At 36.8% G+C, this 17086-nt stretch overlaps 3 protein-coding genes across 3 annotated transcripts; all 3 read right to left on the reverse strand.

Annotated features, from left to right (window-relative positions):
- Positions 1–2589: 2589 nt before the first annotated feature.
- Positions 2590–3742, reverse strand: LOC131036587 (pathogenesis-related thaumatin-like protein 3.4). The gene is made up of 2 exons (XM_057968480.2): positions 3668–3742; positions 2590–3332 (listed from the first exon to the last, which is right to left on the reverse strand). Exons 1-2 carry the CDS (start codon positions 3723–3725, stop codon positions 2650–2652), a joined length of 741 nt encoding a protein of 246 aa, XP_057824463.1. The 5' UTR covers positions 3726–3742; the 3' UTR covers positions 2590–2649.
- A 1482-nt stretch (positions 3743–5224) lies between these two features.
- LOC131036585 (uncharacterized) lies at positions 5225–5753 on the reverse strand. The gene is made up of 2 exons (XM_057968478.1): positions 5524–5753; positions 5225–5372 (listed from the first exon to the last, which is right to left on the reverse strand). Exons 1-2 carry the CDS (start codon positions 5751–5753, stop codon positions 5225–5227), a joined length of 378 nt encoding a protein of 125 aa, XP_057824461.1.
- Positions 5754–13342: 7589 nt separating this feature from the next.
- LOC131036580 (pathogenesis-related thaumatin-like protein 3.4) lies at positions 13343–14634 on the reverse strand. The gene is made up of 2 exons (XM_057968473.1): positions 14468–14634; positions 13343–14093 (listed from the first exon to the last, which is right to left on the reverse strand). Exons 1-2 carry the CDS (start codon positions 14523–14525, stop codon positions 13411–13413), a joined length of 741 nt encoding a protein of 246 aa, XP_057824456.1. The 5' UTR covers positions 14526–14634; the 3' UTR covers positions 13343–13410.
- Between the last annotated feature and the right edge of the window lie 2452 nt (positions 14635–17086).

Below are 17086 nucleotides of genomic sequence, written 5' to 3' on the forward strand. Positions count from 1 at the left end.
TTTTTAGTATTGGTCATTTTCTTTACTTGTTTCGAAACCTAATATTGTATCAAGTTCATTTTCTCATAGTCTAATTTATCTTTCCTTTGTTTTTAGAGATTTGAAAGTAAATTAGTGGCATTTCTTTTGCAAAAAATTAGTATTCTCTTCTTTTCATTCTTCAAATGATCTAGAGAATCAAAATAAATTAACCAAAAAAGAAGCTTTCGAAAGATCTTAGTTTTTTTTTGTTTTAGGTGTGATCTAACTTTTGGTGATTGGTGTAGTAATATAAAATTAATCATTACATAATTTGTTAGTCTTGAGATAGTTAATGTTGACATTTATTTCACCAAATCTAAAGTTTGAGAAGCTAATTTTTATATGAGTATGCTTATTTGATTAGGGTTTATAAACTATGTGAATTATTTGGTGATCCCATAATACTAGGTTACACTTTTTGGTAAATTCTGATTTTTGCTAAAATCACACATTTTTTAGAAAATATAACAATTTAAGCCTTGAGATGAATTTCTAATCAAGTCTCTATCAATTAAAATATCAATTTTTAATCTTTCAGTTACTAATAATTACCTATTGCATTAATTTTCCATTTTTTGACGAGTAACCCCTTTGCAATATGTTGTTCTATCAAGGAATGGTAGTCCAATATGATTTGATCAATGAGCATGTATGATGTATTCACCTCCACCAATCATATGAACTAACAAGTGTTTTTTTATCTCATGTATGTACACAATCCCATTTGAAGTAATTAATTAAAGAGAGTTGAATGAAAGCCTCTTAGATCAAAATCACTTGGATAGAACCTCTCTACTCTTAAATCATTCCTGCAATGGAGTCTCTTTTGCACCTATCAAAATGTTGACAAAAAACCACTTTTACATTAGCTTTTAAGGGGTCAAATGAATTCATTTAGATTTTTTTTTTTAAGTATGTAGTCCTATTATATTCTTTTCAAAAAGTATAATTTTTAACATATTTAATTTCATTAATATATATATTTTTTATAGCTTATGAATATAAGTTTTTCATCAGACATTAAGGACTGTCTCATACATGAGAAAATTTTGAAAAATACATTAAAAATATATTTTCCTTATGTATGGATATCCCCATTTCAACTCAAAAATCAGAAGTTAATTCAAATGCATACAAAAAATTTATACATTACAAAATACATATTTGTCGAAATTAGAATTACTTTGACTTCAAAAATTAACTAAAAAATTATGAAAAATATCCATCCATTGGATATTGGTGTGACAAATCTATGTTCTAGAAATTAGAAATTCATTCTTCCTATAAAATGCTATGTATCACACAGTAAATGTCACATCTAAAAAATATTGATTACTGTAAATATTATGTTATTAAAAGTTACATAATAATATGGACAATTCGTTTCTAATTTAAAATATATATATATATATATTTGTATGAAAAAACTCACAAATTAGTAGTTTACTTCATCTTCAAATTCTTAATGGTTTAGCTGCTATAAGTGTTTGAAAGTGAGTAAATGGTGCAAAATGCTGATTTTAGTGTCAAGTTTGGCCAAAAAGTGTAACCAAGTATTATGGGACTTCATTTACACCTAAATTTGACTATAATTTCACTAAATAACATTAGAATCTCTAATATGGGTTATAAACCTAGGAGTATTTGGTTAGTTTTCTTTAGATGGGTTAGGAGCTATTTTTTGGGTTATATAGAGCTTGAGGTGATCCTAGAGGTTACTTAGTATTTGTTGTAGTGTGGAGATTTTTTGAAGGCATCATCACAATAAGAGTAACAAACTCCAAAATTACTTGTTCATTCACCTATTTTAGAGATATATGTAGAAGGAGACAATTTTTTTTACCTTGAGCTCATAGCCCAATGCCATATGAATGCAAGTGCTTGCATTTTTTTCTAATTTTATTAATAATAAAAATAAATAAATAAAAGGGCCATCTTTTAGGTCCATGACCTATGCACAACCATATAGCTATGGATTACTTTTGGGCTTGATCCGTTTATAGTCCCCTTAGAAGGCTTGGTTTCTCTATATACTACTAATTCCTTCCTTTGGTTTCCCCTTGACCTCTATAGTACCTCATGTGGCTAATATACCATTTACCACCCTCCGCATATAAGTTGTCATTCCTCTACATATCAAGCAGTAGATATTCTATCAAAAACTTACTGATCAATAATTTATATTTGGAAAGATAATTTTATTACACAATATAAGAAACATGTTATTATTACCCAAAATCATAAAAATAATATTTATAATCAATAGTATTTTTACGTTTGAATTTCAAATTTAATTAAATAAATTTTGAAATATGATAAAACAATTTAGAAATTGTATTCCATTTGACCATACTTCACAATACTATCTAGATAATTAAAAAAATCGACGTCTACCTAAAGAACATAATATATTTTTTATCATACTTATTAATTAATTAAAAATTAAATATCAACAATATTCTAATTTTTTAATTAATTTATAAAAAACAAAAGATGCATACGCTAAAAAGATACTGTTCTATTATACTCGTAATCCGAGAAAAACAGATAAAGAGTAATATACACCCTTGTTTATTCTGTGAAAAACCACCATTATTACTTGGGATGCACAGCACACATATATTATCCCTATTCGACTGCATAAAGACTTCCACTTGAAGTGGAGGTAGAATTAGACTGTGAATCACCATTACCGCAGAAAACAATTCTATAATTGCTGCCCCCGGGGCAAGTGAAGGTACTTTTGGGATCATCCTTGGCATAGCTGTAGGCCATGGGACATTCTCGCTTGAAAAACTTAGAGTAGCCTGTAGGAGGGCAATTATCGAGGAAGGATCCCGTACAGCAGTCGGCTGGCGTGTTGAAAGTAGCACACGCACTTCTGCACCCATCGACTACCTTCAACTCTCTTGGGCACTTTGAATTTATGTCGCTATTGCAGGCGATTCTTTTGCACTTTGAATTGGAAAGAATGACAGTCATGCGGAGGTTGAATCCATCGACGAGAGAGATGTCGTAGAAGTCCAAGTTCTGGAATTGATTGAGAGCATACTCAAAGAGCGTTGAGGGAACGCCTCCCGATCCCTGGCAGTTGAGTAATCCCCCGCAGTCGCCAGTGTTGCATCTCCCTCGACCTCTGCCATCGAAAGAGCAGCCGGTGCGACCCCACAACCTTCCCTTTGCTCCGCCTGGAACATTCACTCTCCATGACTGTCCCCTCCGTAGCTCTCTCCCTCCCCCAAACGGAGTCCCTGCCGCCCACACCGTGAAGGGGCACTGGTTTTCTATGTCAAAGCTCACACCCTCGACTCCTGCACATGAAAATAATGAAAACCGTTTTAGTGGGTCTTGGTGAAATTGAATGGCTCACAAGAAATTGATCATATTAGATTTTTAAAATTTATAATATTAGTTGATTGTGTCAGTATATTTGGATCAATAGTTGAAATCATATTCTGAAATCTATTAGCCGAATGTTTATAGAAAGCTTAAGAGAATCACGCTCAAAAACTTTAAAAACTGATTTTTCAAATCATGAAATCTAATTTGAAACATTAATGTAAAAATACTAACCCAATCAAATTCAAAACACTAATTAATAAATGTATGACTCTTCACACCAATCTATTTGGGTTGAGTTGCATACCTGCGTAGAGTGATACCGCCATTGTTGTGAGCAAAATCCACAATATTGCCCGCGCCATTTCAATTGCAAATTGGTCTGATATGGAAAATATCAGTGGTCTATGAATTATGAAGGCAGGAACTATATATAAAAATTTGTGAGTCACTGGAAAAAGTCTTTCGCTAGTCATTGGAAAAAGTCTCATGCTAGTGAGCCGGCTGAGACCGGGCCTCCGTATTGCCTATCCATCCACATATCAGAATGGACATTTGACTTTATTTATTAATTAAATATATATTACAATACAACGTGGTGTTTTATAATTTTTAATTAATTAATACATAGCATGATGATTTCTTCCGAAAACACTGCCTTTACTTTTGGGATTGATTTTGCTATTAAGTTCAATTTTTGTACTATTTTATAATCAGTGGCGTGCAAGTCTCTGTCTTGAAATCATTGCTTCGTCAGTGACGTTCAATTATGATTTTGCTGTAACGCCGAGATTGGGTTTCACATAATCGGTGGGCAACGACAAGACAGAAGCATCTGTATAAATTAATGAGGTGAAAATCTCCGATACTAATTGAATTCAATGCATTTATTGTCAAACGTAAAGTACTAAAAAATTATTGCTAGTCAAATATATCTAGGTACCTAGTTGATATATTAAAAATTTGGGTTACGTAACAGGATAAGAACAAGGAGGTTTGATGATGTCACACTTCATCAACTCCAAAATGTCAAATTTCCGCCTTTGAAATTTTCAGGCATCTAAACTGTATCGCACGAATATACTATTTTAGACGTAAGGAGAGTATTGGAAGAAAACGAATATATCATACTAAAATTGCCTAGATAGAGGGTATGCAGTGCTGGAAACAGAGCGATCTCATCCATAAATACGTTCGCGATCGACGACCAATTTCCGCGAATTTTCGATTAGCCGTTTTTCATGTGTCACCATTTTTCTCTGCTCGCAATTTGTTTGTTTTTATTTTTATTTTTAAGGTAACTGCTATCATTGTGGGGATCGCTCCCTCTATTACCTTCCAACAAGATTTACAAAGGATCATAAAATACTTTATAGAACAATCACTACCCCTTGCAAACACCCATCAAACCCAAGACGCTCCACTCTAAATATGATTGCAATGGCTTCATAGGTCTGATCATCCGCCCAGAACAATCATTCAACTTGTTCATATAAAGTTTCGGGCCTACAAATGCAATGAGACCGAAATGATGCTCCATCTACCTTCCACCTCTCCTCTCCTAATCGCAGCAAAATCTATAAGAACACTATCACCCAACACGGCTCTAAATAGATCCTGTGTTTCCAGAGGATTCCAAATCTCCATGAGCCCGAAAATACCCCAAACTGAGGTTACATTCCTTTTCTGAGTGCACCTTTGAACCGGTCAGATTCTACTCAATTGTTTCTTTGTTTCCCTCCTCTCGAGATTTTCCTCGTACAACAAGAACACCATTCCCTTTAGTCACCTACAACTGTCGGCATGGTTACTAATCTGACTTCTGAGAAAAAATCTCAGAGCAATGAAGTCGTCCTGCCGAAACTCATCCCACTCCCTGTCTAGAGATATTGGTAACCAAACCTCCCTCAACTTCGGCAATCTCCCTCTGTAAATCTGTTATTTTAGTCTCTTCAAAGGTGACAGATCCGGACTCACATGTGATTCCTTTATCTGTCGATTTGCTCCCTTCCCTGTAGGTATGAGAAATAGCGAAATGTTCAATTTAATCTAACCAGTATCTCGCTGCCTTAACTAGTTGGTCAAGTTTCCAATTCAACGATCCCCCTGTTCTTAAAGCATATACAAACTTGAGAGTCCCCTTCAATTTCAACCATGTTGTACCCTTTAGATACGCATAACTGAATCCCTCTTATCATGGCCTCTGCCTCTGCCTCTGCAAGATTGTTAGTTAAGGGGCCCAATGCCCCAAACATGCCCCATTTACATTCTCCAGATTCGTTCCTAATCAGGCAACCAAATCCAGAATCCCCCGGGTTGCCCCTCGCTGCACCATCGAAATTCATTTTAACCCAACCCGGCTTTGGATGTTTCCATCTAACCTCCTTTCTCATCGATTTATCTTTGATAACAAATCCCACCAGCAACTTGAGATATTCCCACTTCTTTTGAATAGCCTCGTCCCAACTCGAAATATATCTAACTTTCTTGTCCCTCACCTTGCTAATGACCACTTCACAAATACTCCTTTTAATATCTTCTATAACCAAATGAACATTCCTTGAAATAGCCCTAAACACCCTATTGTTCCTTTCTTTCCAAATTTTCTATGCTATCATTGAAGGTCCCACCGTCCATATATCTCCCCAAAGTGAATGCTTTCCTATGATCGACCAACTTCTAATGAAGTCAATCAGCTTCCTAGGCCTGGCCAATTGAATGTTGATTGAATCAAGGAACCAATCCCAACATTCCTCTGCAAACTGACACTCATATAGAAGGTGATTGGTGTTCTCATCTTCTCTAGCACACAAACTAGATGCTTGGACCAGCAATCCCAATAACCTTCAACCTTTCTCCCAACAATATTCTGTCATGCAGTGCCACCCATAGAAAATCCCTTGCTCTGGGTGCCACTAATTTACTCCAACACATCCGAGCTGACCAATCTTCCTCCACTCTTCTCCTCAATAGCTCATAACCCAACTTCATCGAGTAATTCCCAGACGAAGCAACACACAATAAAATTTCATCCTCTTCCAAGTCTATATTCATTCTTCTAATAGAAAGCTCCTCACTCACCCACAATCCGTCCTCCATGTCCAATCTTCCCAAAGCATCCCAGTTCCAAATCACCATCTCCCCAACCTGCCTTGGGTTAGATATGTAATCAGCGACTACCACTCCAACACCCTCTTCTACCTCCACCACCTTCTCCTTATCTACAATGAGATCAACAAGCGCTACTCCTCCATTCTAAGAGTCTCTCCAAAAGCTTGCTTTTCTACCTTTCCCCACCTTCCATGTCAAGTGATCTATTATAACTTGTTTGCTTTCACACAAGAAATTCCAAATCGTTGATCCCTTTGGGGGATTGGCAATAGTTAAAACTCTACTCGAATTATCCAAATCCAAATACTTATGTCTCATGACCCGACACCATAACTTATCAGGTTGCTTTAACATCTTCCGAGATAACTTCACAACCAGAGTGAAATTTTGATTGGAAAGATCCCGAATGCCTGCACCCCCTTCTGCCTTGTGCAGGCACACCGTTTTCCATCCAACAAGTGGAAACTTCTTAGCTTCTTTTGATCCAGACCACATGAATCTCTTGAAAATACTCTCCATCTTCCTAATCACCTCCTTATTGATGTTGTAGTAGGACATGGTATAAATTGGAATGGCTGACAAAACAGCCCTAAGCATGACTATTCTCCAGGCCTAGGATAACCAACTATTTTTCCAATTTGAATCTTTATTTTGGCATTTCTCTAAAATCTCCCTCCATAGTTTATTTCTCCTACATCCATCAAATAGTGGGACCCCCAAATATTTGACCGCGAGTTGACCTTCTTTGAAACCTAACGTGTCCACAATTCTCTTATGCACTCCATACTTGGACTTGAAGAAAAATACCTCAGACTTATCTTTATTCATGAACTGTCCAAACACCGTAGAGTACAGATCCAATATACCCTTGATGACCTGAGCCTCCCTGACTGATGTTTCTCCAAACAACATAATATCATCTACGAATTGTGAATGGGATATCGGCTCCATTTCCTCAGAAATATCCACTCCCAACCATAGCCTATTCCTTCTAATTGATTTGATCAACCAACATAATGCTTCTGCCATCAACACAAACAAGAAAGGTGAGATCGGATCTCCTTGACGGAGCCCGTTGCCTGATTAAAAAAAGTCATATAACAAGCCATTGACCATGATTGAAAATCTAGGTTTAAGAATGCAAGTTTTAATAATATCAATCCATTCCTTAGAGAATCAAAATTTCTCCAATACCCCAAAAATAAAACTCCAAGAAACCCTGTCATATGCCTTACTCACGTCTAGTTTAATAGCCATACCTCTAATGTTGGCAGACTTGATCGAGTGACAAACCTTGGAGGCCAAGATGATACTATCAACATTGTCTCTTCCAAGAGTAAACCCATTTTGTAGTAACTTCTTAAGTCTATTCGCTAAAGCTTTAGCAAGTATTTTGTACATAACGTTGCAGAGAGAGATTGGACAAAAATCAGATAAATATTCATACTCTAATTTTTTTGGAATAAGGACCACCACAGTATTTTTAATATCTTTCACACACTTCTTTTTGGCCCAGATATCCTCTACCACCATGTAAATATCTTCTCCCATAAAATCCCAGCATTTGTGGAAGAATCTCGCTGGAAAGCCATCAGATCCTAGTGCTTTACTGGGATGTAGAAGAAAGGCTGCCTCTTTGATTTCTTCTTAGGTGAAACTACCAGTCAACATCTAGTTATCTTCCTCTGACACTAGCCTAGGGATAACTTCCAAAACTGTGGACAATTTGGCCCTATCTAATGGAGCATTATTACATAGGATTGATTCAAAAAACTTCAACGCTTCCTCACCTATGGATTGCTCTTCCAAACACCAACCTCCTTTCGAGTCTCAAATATTGTTGATTCTATTAATCCCTCCTCTCTTTCACTAAAGCGTGAAAAAATTTCATGTTGAGATCTCCTTCTCTCAACCAAGTTTCTTGGGCTTTGTCTCTCGAATAAATTTTTTCTCTTGCCAAAATTTCTGATAGCTCTTCCTTTAGCCTCTTTTCCATCTCAAATTTGGAGCAACCCATACCACTCGAAATAATCTTGTCATTAAGAAATTCTAACTCTTCCTCTATTCGAGCCTTTTCCACAAAGATATTTTTGAAACATGTCATGTTCAACTCCTTCAACTGGGATTTAAGGAAGTTCAATATGTGAACAAACCTGAAGTTCAATGTACCCTTGAATATATCACTCTCCTTCCACCAAACTTCTAACTTGGACTTCAAATCCAGATCCCTCCACCACATGAACTGGAATTTGAAATATCCTTTAGAACACCTATGTTGACTATCCATTTTGAGCAAAATTGGGAAGTGGTCAGAAGCAAAATATGGCAGAATGGTAGACACAAAAGAAGCCGTCTCCATCCATCCTTTGGATATGAGGAATCGATCCAGTCTCTCACGAATATTGGTGAAACCCCTCCTTTTGTTTGTCCACGTGAATCTCCCATTGTTAGGCTTAATGTCACACAACTGAGAAGCATTCACAAAGTTGCTGAAGCCTACCATCGCTCTGTTACCCCTAACTAAACCTCCTTCTTTTTTATTAGAGTTGAGGATCTAGCATTGAAGTCCCCCGACACAATGATCCTGCTACAATCATTCTAACCTAAGATATTGATTAATTGTTCCCAAAACTCTTCTTTCCTATCCAACCTAGGAGGCGAAGAAAATGGCAATTAGAAGAGAGAATTGTGCCTATCCCAACAATCCAAAACTCTCCTTGATCAATGACTTCGAACCTAGTTGATCTAGAATCCTAGAGGATTCCCAACCCTCCTAACTGACCAGTAGCCACCTGAAACACACCATCCCACATCTGACAATAACTCAAGAACTTTCCTCCTTTCTCGTGGTTAAACTTAGTTTCCTAAAGCAAAATAATCTCTGGACTTTCCTTCAGCAAACATCGCTTAACCATCCTACTTTTGTCAGGAGCCAAAAGGCCCCTAACATTCCAAGAAAGGATCCTCATCTCCCTCCAAGAGTGCACTCCGCCCCTTGGATGCCTTAAGGAACTCAGAAATGCTTTTCCAACCGTTTTGGATCGCCTCATCTTCCCTTTTCTGTTTATTAGTTTTCCTACCCTTTCTTTTTTTGGAAATACCAATCTTGACTGCTGCAGATTGGCTCAAGCACCGTCTATCTATGACTTCCAAAATGTCATCCCCTGACCCAGGTTCCTCCGAGAGCCATATCTCTTCCGTCTCCGAATCTTCAAAATCTTCTGTGGCATTTCCGCCACCCTTAGCCGCCGTACCATCGACCTCTCCCCGACAGGAATTATCATTTCGTGCCTCCTACTTATGCTTACATGCCTCCCCCGCCACACTCCCACAACAATTCGAGACATGGAGATGAGAGTCCCCTCGACCCGTCTCTATGTCGAGAATGGGGGATTTGGAAGAGAAGGATTAATATTGTCATCCCTCAAGTTACTCTCTGGTATCTTATACATAGAAGGCGCTTTCGACTTCGAATGGTTGTTGTTTGCAACATTCTTTTTCGGGGTCCATCTTGTAAAATTCTTTACTCGCGAAAACCGTTCCAACTATCTGGCATTAACCCATCGTCTCCCAAACTTGGGCCGCGAACGTTCCTCCACTTCCAGATTTTCAATCCAAAACCTACCTCCAACTCCCAAATCAATATTCGGAGCGATTGTCTTCACAACCGCCTGTTTTAATCTTGCGTATACATACAAATCCCCGTTGGCAATTTCTTCGCCCACCTCCATCAGCGTACCCAATGATCTGCCAATCTTGTCCAAACACTCCTCATTCCAGTACTCGATAGGCAGGTTATATAACCGAACCCAAATCGGGTTTTCATATGGTGGCAATCCAGGGGCTTAATATTCGGCACCCATTTTTGCATATACAATAGGCATCCATCAACCATCCACAACCGAATTTGAAGAATTTTACCCCTAATAATCTTCGAAGGCAAAAACTACCACAAAGAATTTTTTCGGCAAAAATTTTACAATACAATCAACCTTCCATTCTTTAATTGAAGCTCTCGTTCTCCTCTTACCAATAATTCTGCAAATCACAACCTGCGTTTTCATCAATTCATTGTCCATTACTAATTCCTCAAAGACATCGATTGTTTGAATTGCTAAATCATCATCCTCTTCCTCACAAACTTTTTCAGACTGTTTGTTCAAGTCTTCTCTCATTGCAATACCCTCCTCCATATTATCTCTCTGCTTGCAATTTGTGTTTGCACCGTTTTTCAAATGAAGATAATTACTAGGCATCATCTTGCCGTTTAATTTTAAAAAATTTCCCATTTAAAAAAGGGTTGCTGTAATCTTAAAAATATAAAAATTAAAAATTAAACCATTTTTGTCGACCAATTTAAAATTGGTCAAATTAGATGTATATGTTAGAAGAAATAGGAGTTTGGATATTTAAGATACATATATTTAAATTATATGTTATATTTAGAATTCAGATATATGAAATATATATTTAGATTCTAATGATTTATTAATTAATTATAAATGGGTAAGAATAATTAGTTAATATAATTTATTATTAATATTAATTAATATTAGTAATATTAATATTATTTATTTATTATATATTTAAAATTAAGATATATAGAATATATTAATTTATTATAATTGGTTAATAATAATGAATTAACATTAATTAATGATTTAATGGGGTCAGGAAGGATAATCTTTCTTAGAACCTTCGGATTGAGGTAACCTAGCAAGTGCTAGATTAGGGATGCATTAAGATAAAATTTGGTCGAGCTTCAAGGGTAACCCCATTTTAGTGGTGTAGGATGTATTGTACAAGACCGCGAGGATAACATCCTAGAGAAAGATTGGAATACTTGGGGGTTACTGCGAACAATATTATAAAGTCTTGGGTTACTCTAGGGAGGCCAAATTCATTTCAAACGAGATTCATTAATCACTATAAATGACTTGCATCACAACTTGACTTCCAATTGGAAATTGAGCCAGTGACTAAATCCAGTATGGGAGCATATAAAAAACTATCTAACTTCAAAATCATGCATGTTTATCGTGAGGGGAGTATGCAATGAGATCACTAAGAAAGCATCAAAGAGGGGTGCATAATGGACATATCATGATATTTAGGGAATCTATCCGCTTGGAAATTATTGACTATGGTTCAAGATGCTGACGGACCATACGGTGAGGTCATTACCACATTATAGTATTAGGCGACAACTCGAGAAAAGGGAAAAAAAGAGATTTTTTTAATAGTCTACGATGCCAGCAATCTATATATGGGTCTATAGATGGGTTAGAGCAATATGGGACTACCTTGTACTCCTTGCAGGAGATACCTAACTACACTACAAATGAAATACTTTACCCCTTGTAAAAAATAGGAAAAACCTTTCCCACATGATCAAAGAAATACCAGTGTACATTAAAAATGAAAATCCTAAATGGTGGTCATCTTTTCATGGGATGTTTCTCAAGAGATCAGGTGGACATGTCACTTACTCATGATACCGTTTTAAAAAATTGCATTAATTTTGAGCACCACAAATTTCACATTCATGAGAAAGATGTAACAAGGCATACTTCAAGGCCCATCAATAGATTTGAACGAATTTGAAAAGAAGAGGTCGGACTTCAATATAATCATAGGTTGATGATAGGTTGACAAATGCTATCTTTTTCCCTCAGTGGTGCTTGGTGACTCACATTTCTGGCTAAGTGACATTTTGGTGTAGTCTGTGAATATGGATACCCTGATTAGGTTAGTCACTTAGAAGCATCATATGTCATTTTTGGGAGAGTTCTCTAAGAAGTGTCTGAAATCCATCCTCTCCTCTAGTCACTGTTTAGTAGTCAACGCAGTTGAAGTCATTCTAGGTGAAGGAATTTATCAAGACTCCAAATAGGCATTGAGTTAACAACGATATATCGGCTATGTTTTTGGTGGTTATTCTAGAATTGGGGAGGTCAAAGGATGGGACCAAGGTTTTATGCTTGGAATTCTTCGAGAATCACCTTCTAGGTGATATTGACGATGTCTTGAATAATGTGGACAATGTGTGGAGGATTCCTTTCCTAGATTATTATGTGGTGTGTTGTAATGGGAAGGAGGTTAAAATATGGCCTTTAATTTTTACACTGGCGCCACTTTTGTTTGAGGGCATGAAGCTTGCCATTACCCGTAATATTGTCTTTATAAAAAAACTCCGTGAAATTATCCTCAATGAGAATGAGGACAGGGTAAATAACTATCTAAGAAGTGAAGGACTTGCTTGTGATGAGGCGGAGGATGATGAATTTGCCATGGTCAATAAGGAGGAGTAGCCAACGGCTGGTCCTGAGGAGGACCCATTGAAGATTGTAGAGGTGGTGGTTGATGAGGTGTGTGGCCTTGACTGTCCTGTCAAAGCCAGAGCTGAGAAGATGACGAAGTAGGCTGAATTTTGAGTTATGATTTGCCTTTATTCCTTTTTGGCAAATATTACATGTTTAGGATCTTTATGATACTATACTGTTGAAGTACCAGAGCTTGTATAGTTTAGTGGTTGGGTCTAGTGTTACCATTTTGCTTGTTGGCAACAGATTTTGTAAAATTTTGTTTGTTGGGGATTTAGTAGACAAAGGCATTAGGGTCTTTCGAATCGATCACTGTAATATATAATCTTTATTGTTATCAATATAATGTATTATGTCTCAAAAAGAAATTAATATTAATCAATATTAATTATTTTTAATATAAATTAATATAAATCATTATTATTTAAGTTAATATTATATTCTAATTATTTCTCTTTAATTTATAAATCGATGAAAGACGTTAAGAAGATACTTGTTCTATTATACTTGTAATCCGAGTAAAATAGATACAGAGTAATATACGCTCTTGTTTATTCTCTTAAAAACCACCCTTATTATTTGGGATGCACAGCACACGCGCACAGATATATAAACCCTATTCGACTGCATAAAGACTTCGACTTGAAGTGGAGTTAGAATTAGAGTTTGAAGCTCCATTACCACAGAAAACAATTCTATAATTGCTGCCGCCGGGGCAAGTAAAGGTGCTGGTGGGATCATCCTTGGCATAGCTGTAGGCCATGGGGCATTCTCGCTTGAAAAATTTAGAGTAGGCTGTAGAAGGGCAATTATCCATGAAGGATCCCGTACAGCAGTATGCTGGCGTGTTGAAAGCAGCACATGCACTTCTGCACCCATCGACTACCTTCAACTCTCTTGGGCACTTTGAATTTAAGTCGCTATTGCAGGCGATTCCCTTGCACTTGGAGTTGGAAAGAATGGCAGTCATGCGGAGGTTGAATCCATCGACGAGAGAGATGTCGTAGAAGTCCAAGTTCTGGAATTGATTGAGAGCATACTCAAAGAGCGTTGAGGGAACACCTCCCCATCCCTGGCAGTTGAGTAATCCCCCGCAGTCGCCAGTGTTGCATCTGCCTCGACCTCTGCCGTCGAAGGAGCAGCCGGTACGACCCCAAAACCTTCCCTTTGCTCCGCCCGGCACATTCACTGTCCATGACTGTCCCCTCCGTAGCTCTCTCCCTCCCCCAAACGGTGTCCCTGCCGCCCACACCGTGAAAGGGCACTGGTTTTCTATGTCAAAGCTCACACCCTCCACTCCTGCACATGAAAATAATGAAAACCGTTTTAGTGGGTCTTGGTGAAATTGAATGGCTCACAAGAAATTGATCATATCAGGTTTTTACAATTTATAATATTAGTTGTTTTTATATTTGATTGTGTCATTATATTTGGATGAATAGTTGAAATCATATTCTGAAATCTATTAGCCGAATGTTAGAAAGCTTACAGAGAATCACGCTTTATGATCTACCATCAGAATATCAAAGAACTTAAAAACTGATTACTGATTTTTGAAATCATGAAATCTAATCTGAAACATTAATGTAAAAATGCTAACCCAAACAAATTCAAAACACTAATTAATAAATGTATGACTCTTCACACCAATCTTTTTGGGTTGAGTTGCATACCTGAATAGAGTGATACCGCCATTATTGTCAGCAAAACCCACAATATTGCCCGCGCCATTTCAATTGCAAACTGGTATGATATGAAGAATATCAATGGTGTCTATGAAATATGAAGGCAGGGACTATATATAAGAATTTACGATGGTTGGAAAGAGACGCAGATCAGAGCCGCCTAGAACATATACAGTGAGGCGGCTGGCAGTGGGTCTCCATACTGTCTATCCATCCACATATTAGGATTGACTTTATTAATTAATACTTAAGTATTAGAATAATATGTGTTTTTTTTAATTTTCAAGTTAATTATAAATACAATCGATGTCCACCATGATGTTTTAACGAGAAAACTGCCTTTACTTTTGGGATTGATTTTGCGATCGTGTATTGACTGGATTCTTCTTCCTACGCGTGGCCAAAAGTTTGAGCTTCCCTCCAACAATTGCATATAAAAATACATTAAAGCTAAAGGCAAGCTGAATTTTTGTGCTATTCTATAATCACCGGCCTGCACGTCTCTGTCCTGAAATCAGTGATATTCAATTATGATTTTGCTGTGACGCCTAGATTGGGCTACAAAACAGTAGCGTCTGTACAAATTTATGAGGTAGATTCCTACGATATTAATTGAATTCAATGCATTTAAAGCAAAAGTAAAGTACTCCAAAGAATATATTGCTAGTCAAATATATTTACGAACGTGATATAAGAAAACTTGGGGTTACATAACAAGATAAAAACAAAAAATTTGTTCCTGGGACACTTCATCTACTACAAAAATGTCAAATTTCCGAGCTGAAAAATTCATCCTTTGAAGAACTAACCCCACCGCCATTCCCGGCATTAGCTATTGTGGAGTGACATTTCCAGGCATCAAAACTGTAATGCGCAATATATGCCTATTTAAACTTAAGGAGCATATTGAAAGAAAACAATGGGATAGCGCAGTACCATACCTTTTTTCATTTTAATTTCAGTTTATATGGTGGGCGGCTGTGCGAGCGCATTTTCTGCAAGGGATTTCAGTTTATATGGTGGACGGTCTTTCGTGCAGGTAGATTCATACCAAAATTGCTTTAGTTAGAATTGGTGGGGTTAATCGATTTGTGTATGAATTTGACCAGGATGCGATGGGTTAGTGCTGGTGAACGGGACGTCAAACGAAAGGGTGGCTCCAGCAAATGTATCATTGTGAGCGATGGCATTCACAATTATTAACGACTTAAAAACAAGAGTGGAAGAGTGGAAGCCGCGTGCAGTGGACTCGTGTCGTGCGCTGACATCTTAGATTTGGCTGCTCGTGACTCTGTCCACAAGGTCTGCAATCTCTAATTTCAATCGCATTCCCGTCATTCGCTAATTTTATATATATTATTTAGGGAAACCATCGTATTGTTTCCCATCTTAATTTTGCCTATTTTAAGTTTCTAAATGATGTATCTACTTCTATTTCAGGGTTTTTCTTTTTTAATTTAATTAAGAGTTTAAAGTTATTGTTTCAGGGTAGTTATGTCGACCAATGCAAGAGGATTCATTATGTGCACAAGGGTAAAAAATGGTCATTTATAAGTGAGATCAAATATCTATTGATACACATCTCAATAGGTGTGTGTTACAACCATAAAAAAAGTTTGGACAATTGATGGAATACATATTCCTCTAATAATTTTTTTGACTAATACTTATGTACAAACTTCCATTACCTGTGCATAAAAAAGGTTGCATAACTCCTCTAATTAAATATTATATTTTAGTGGGCTTTCAATTATCATGTTTTGGCCTTTTTGAGAGGTAGTAATTGGAGTGGAGATAGGTTTGCAAAGGTTGAGCAAATGTATTTATTTTTTAACAATTTTTCTTTATAAGAAATTTTTATAGTCTATGTAAATAATCATATGTTTTTGTCAAAATCATGTAGATGTGTTTAATATTTTTTTTTCAAAATATATTATGATTTATTATGAAAAGAAAAGTGATTCACTTCTTTTATGGGATTAAAGTGGATAGGAACTAACTTGGGTTTAGAAGAGGAGCCAACATTGGGGTTAGGTTTCATAATGGGGGAACCCAAGAGCTCCACCACTAAATTAGGATCTGACAAGGGGTCAAGGGGACTTAACAAGGACCCACTAGATGGGGTTAAAGCTAGATGAAGTCTAAGAATCAACCCTTAATGAAGGAGGAGGAATTTCTGGACATGGCTCTAGCCACCGATTGAGTCAAAGAAGAACAAATTCAGTAGGAAAATTTTATTTTTATACCAAACTCGAGGTTGTTTAGCATTGAGAAAAGTTGGGTATGAAATCTTTTAAAGTGCCCATCAAGAGTGAAGAATTTCATTAGCAAAAGGGAAACATCCTTCCAAATAATGGGTAGTTATTCTCTATTATACACACATTGTAACCTTGAAACCCCTTTGCCCAGCTTGAAAAATCTCTTAAATTCCTTCTTATGGGACCCTTTTGGCTTCTTTGGGAAGGTTATTCCCTCCTATGGTAAACTAGTGATGGTGGCAATTGTGTCGAGAGTGATCTTGAAAGAAAGTCCCCCAATTTTCACCTCCCCCTTCTACCAGGATTAAGAAAAATTCTTGGAGAGCTTTGGGTTGAAACCCTACATGCC

Source organism: Cryptomeria japonica, chromosome 3, assembly GCF_030272615.1.
Source record: "Cryptomeria japonica chromosome 3, Sugi_1.0, whole genome shotgun sequence".
Lineage (NCBI taxonomy): Eukaryota > Viridiplantae > Streptophyta > Pinopsida > Cupressales > Cupressaceae > Cryptomeria > Cryptomeria japonica.

What these genes read in the sequence shown, in the direction of transcription:
- LOC131036587 (XM_057968480.2), bottom strand. Translation starts at nt 3,725, where the DNA reads ATGGCGCGGGCAATATTGTGGATTTTGCTCACAACAATGGCGGTATCA. An exon ending in GGCGGTATCACTCTACGCAG is followed by an intron (nt 3,333 to 3,667) that starts GTATGCAACTCA and finishes TTTCATGTGCAG; the next exon opens with GAGTCGAGGGTGTGAGCTTT.
- LOC131036585 (XM_057968478.1), bottom strand. Translation starts at nt 5,753, where the DNA reads ATGAGAAAGGAGGTTAGATGGAAACATCCAAAGCCGGGTTGGGTTAAA. An exon ending in CAGTTATGCGTATCTAAAGG is followed by an intron (nt 5,373 to 5,523) that starts GTACAACATGGT and finishes TCATACCTACAG; the next exon opens with GGAAGGGAGCAAATCGACAG.
- LOC131036580 (XM_057968473.1), bottom strand. Translation starts at nt 14,525, where the DNA reads ATGGCGCGGGCAATATTGTGGGTTTTGCTGACAATAATGGCGGTATCA. An exon ending in GGCGGTATCACTCTATTCAG is followed by an intron (nt 14,094 to 14,467) that starts GTATGCAACTCA and finishes TTTCATGTGCAG; the next exon opens with GAGTGGAGGGTGTGAGCTTT.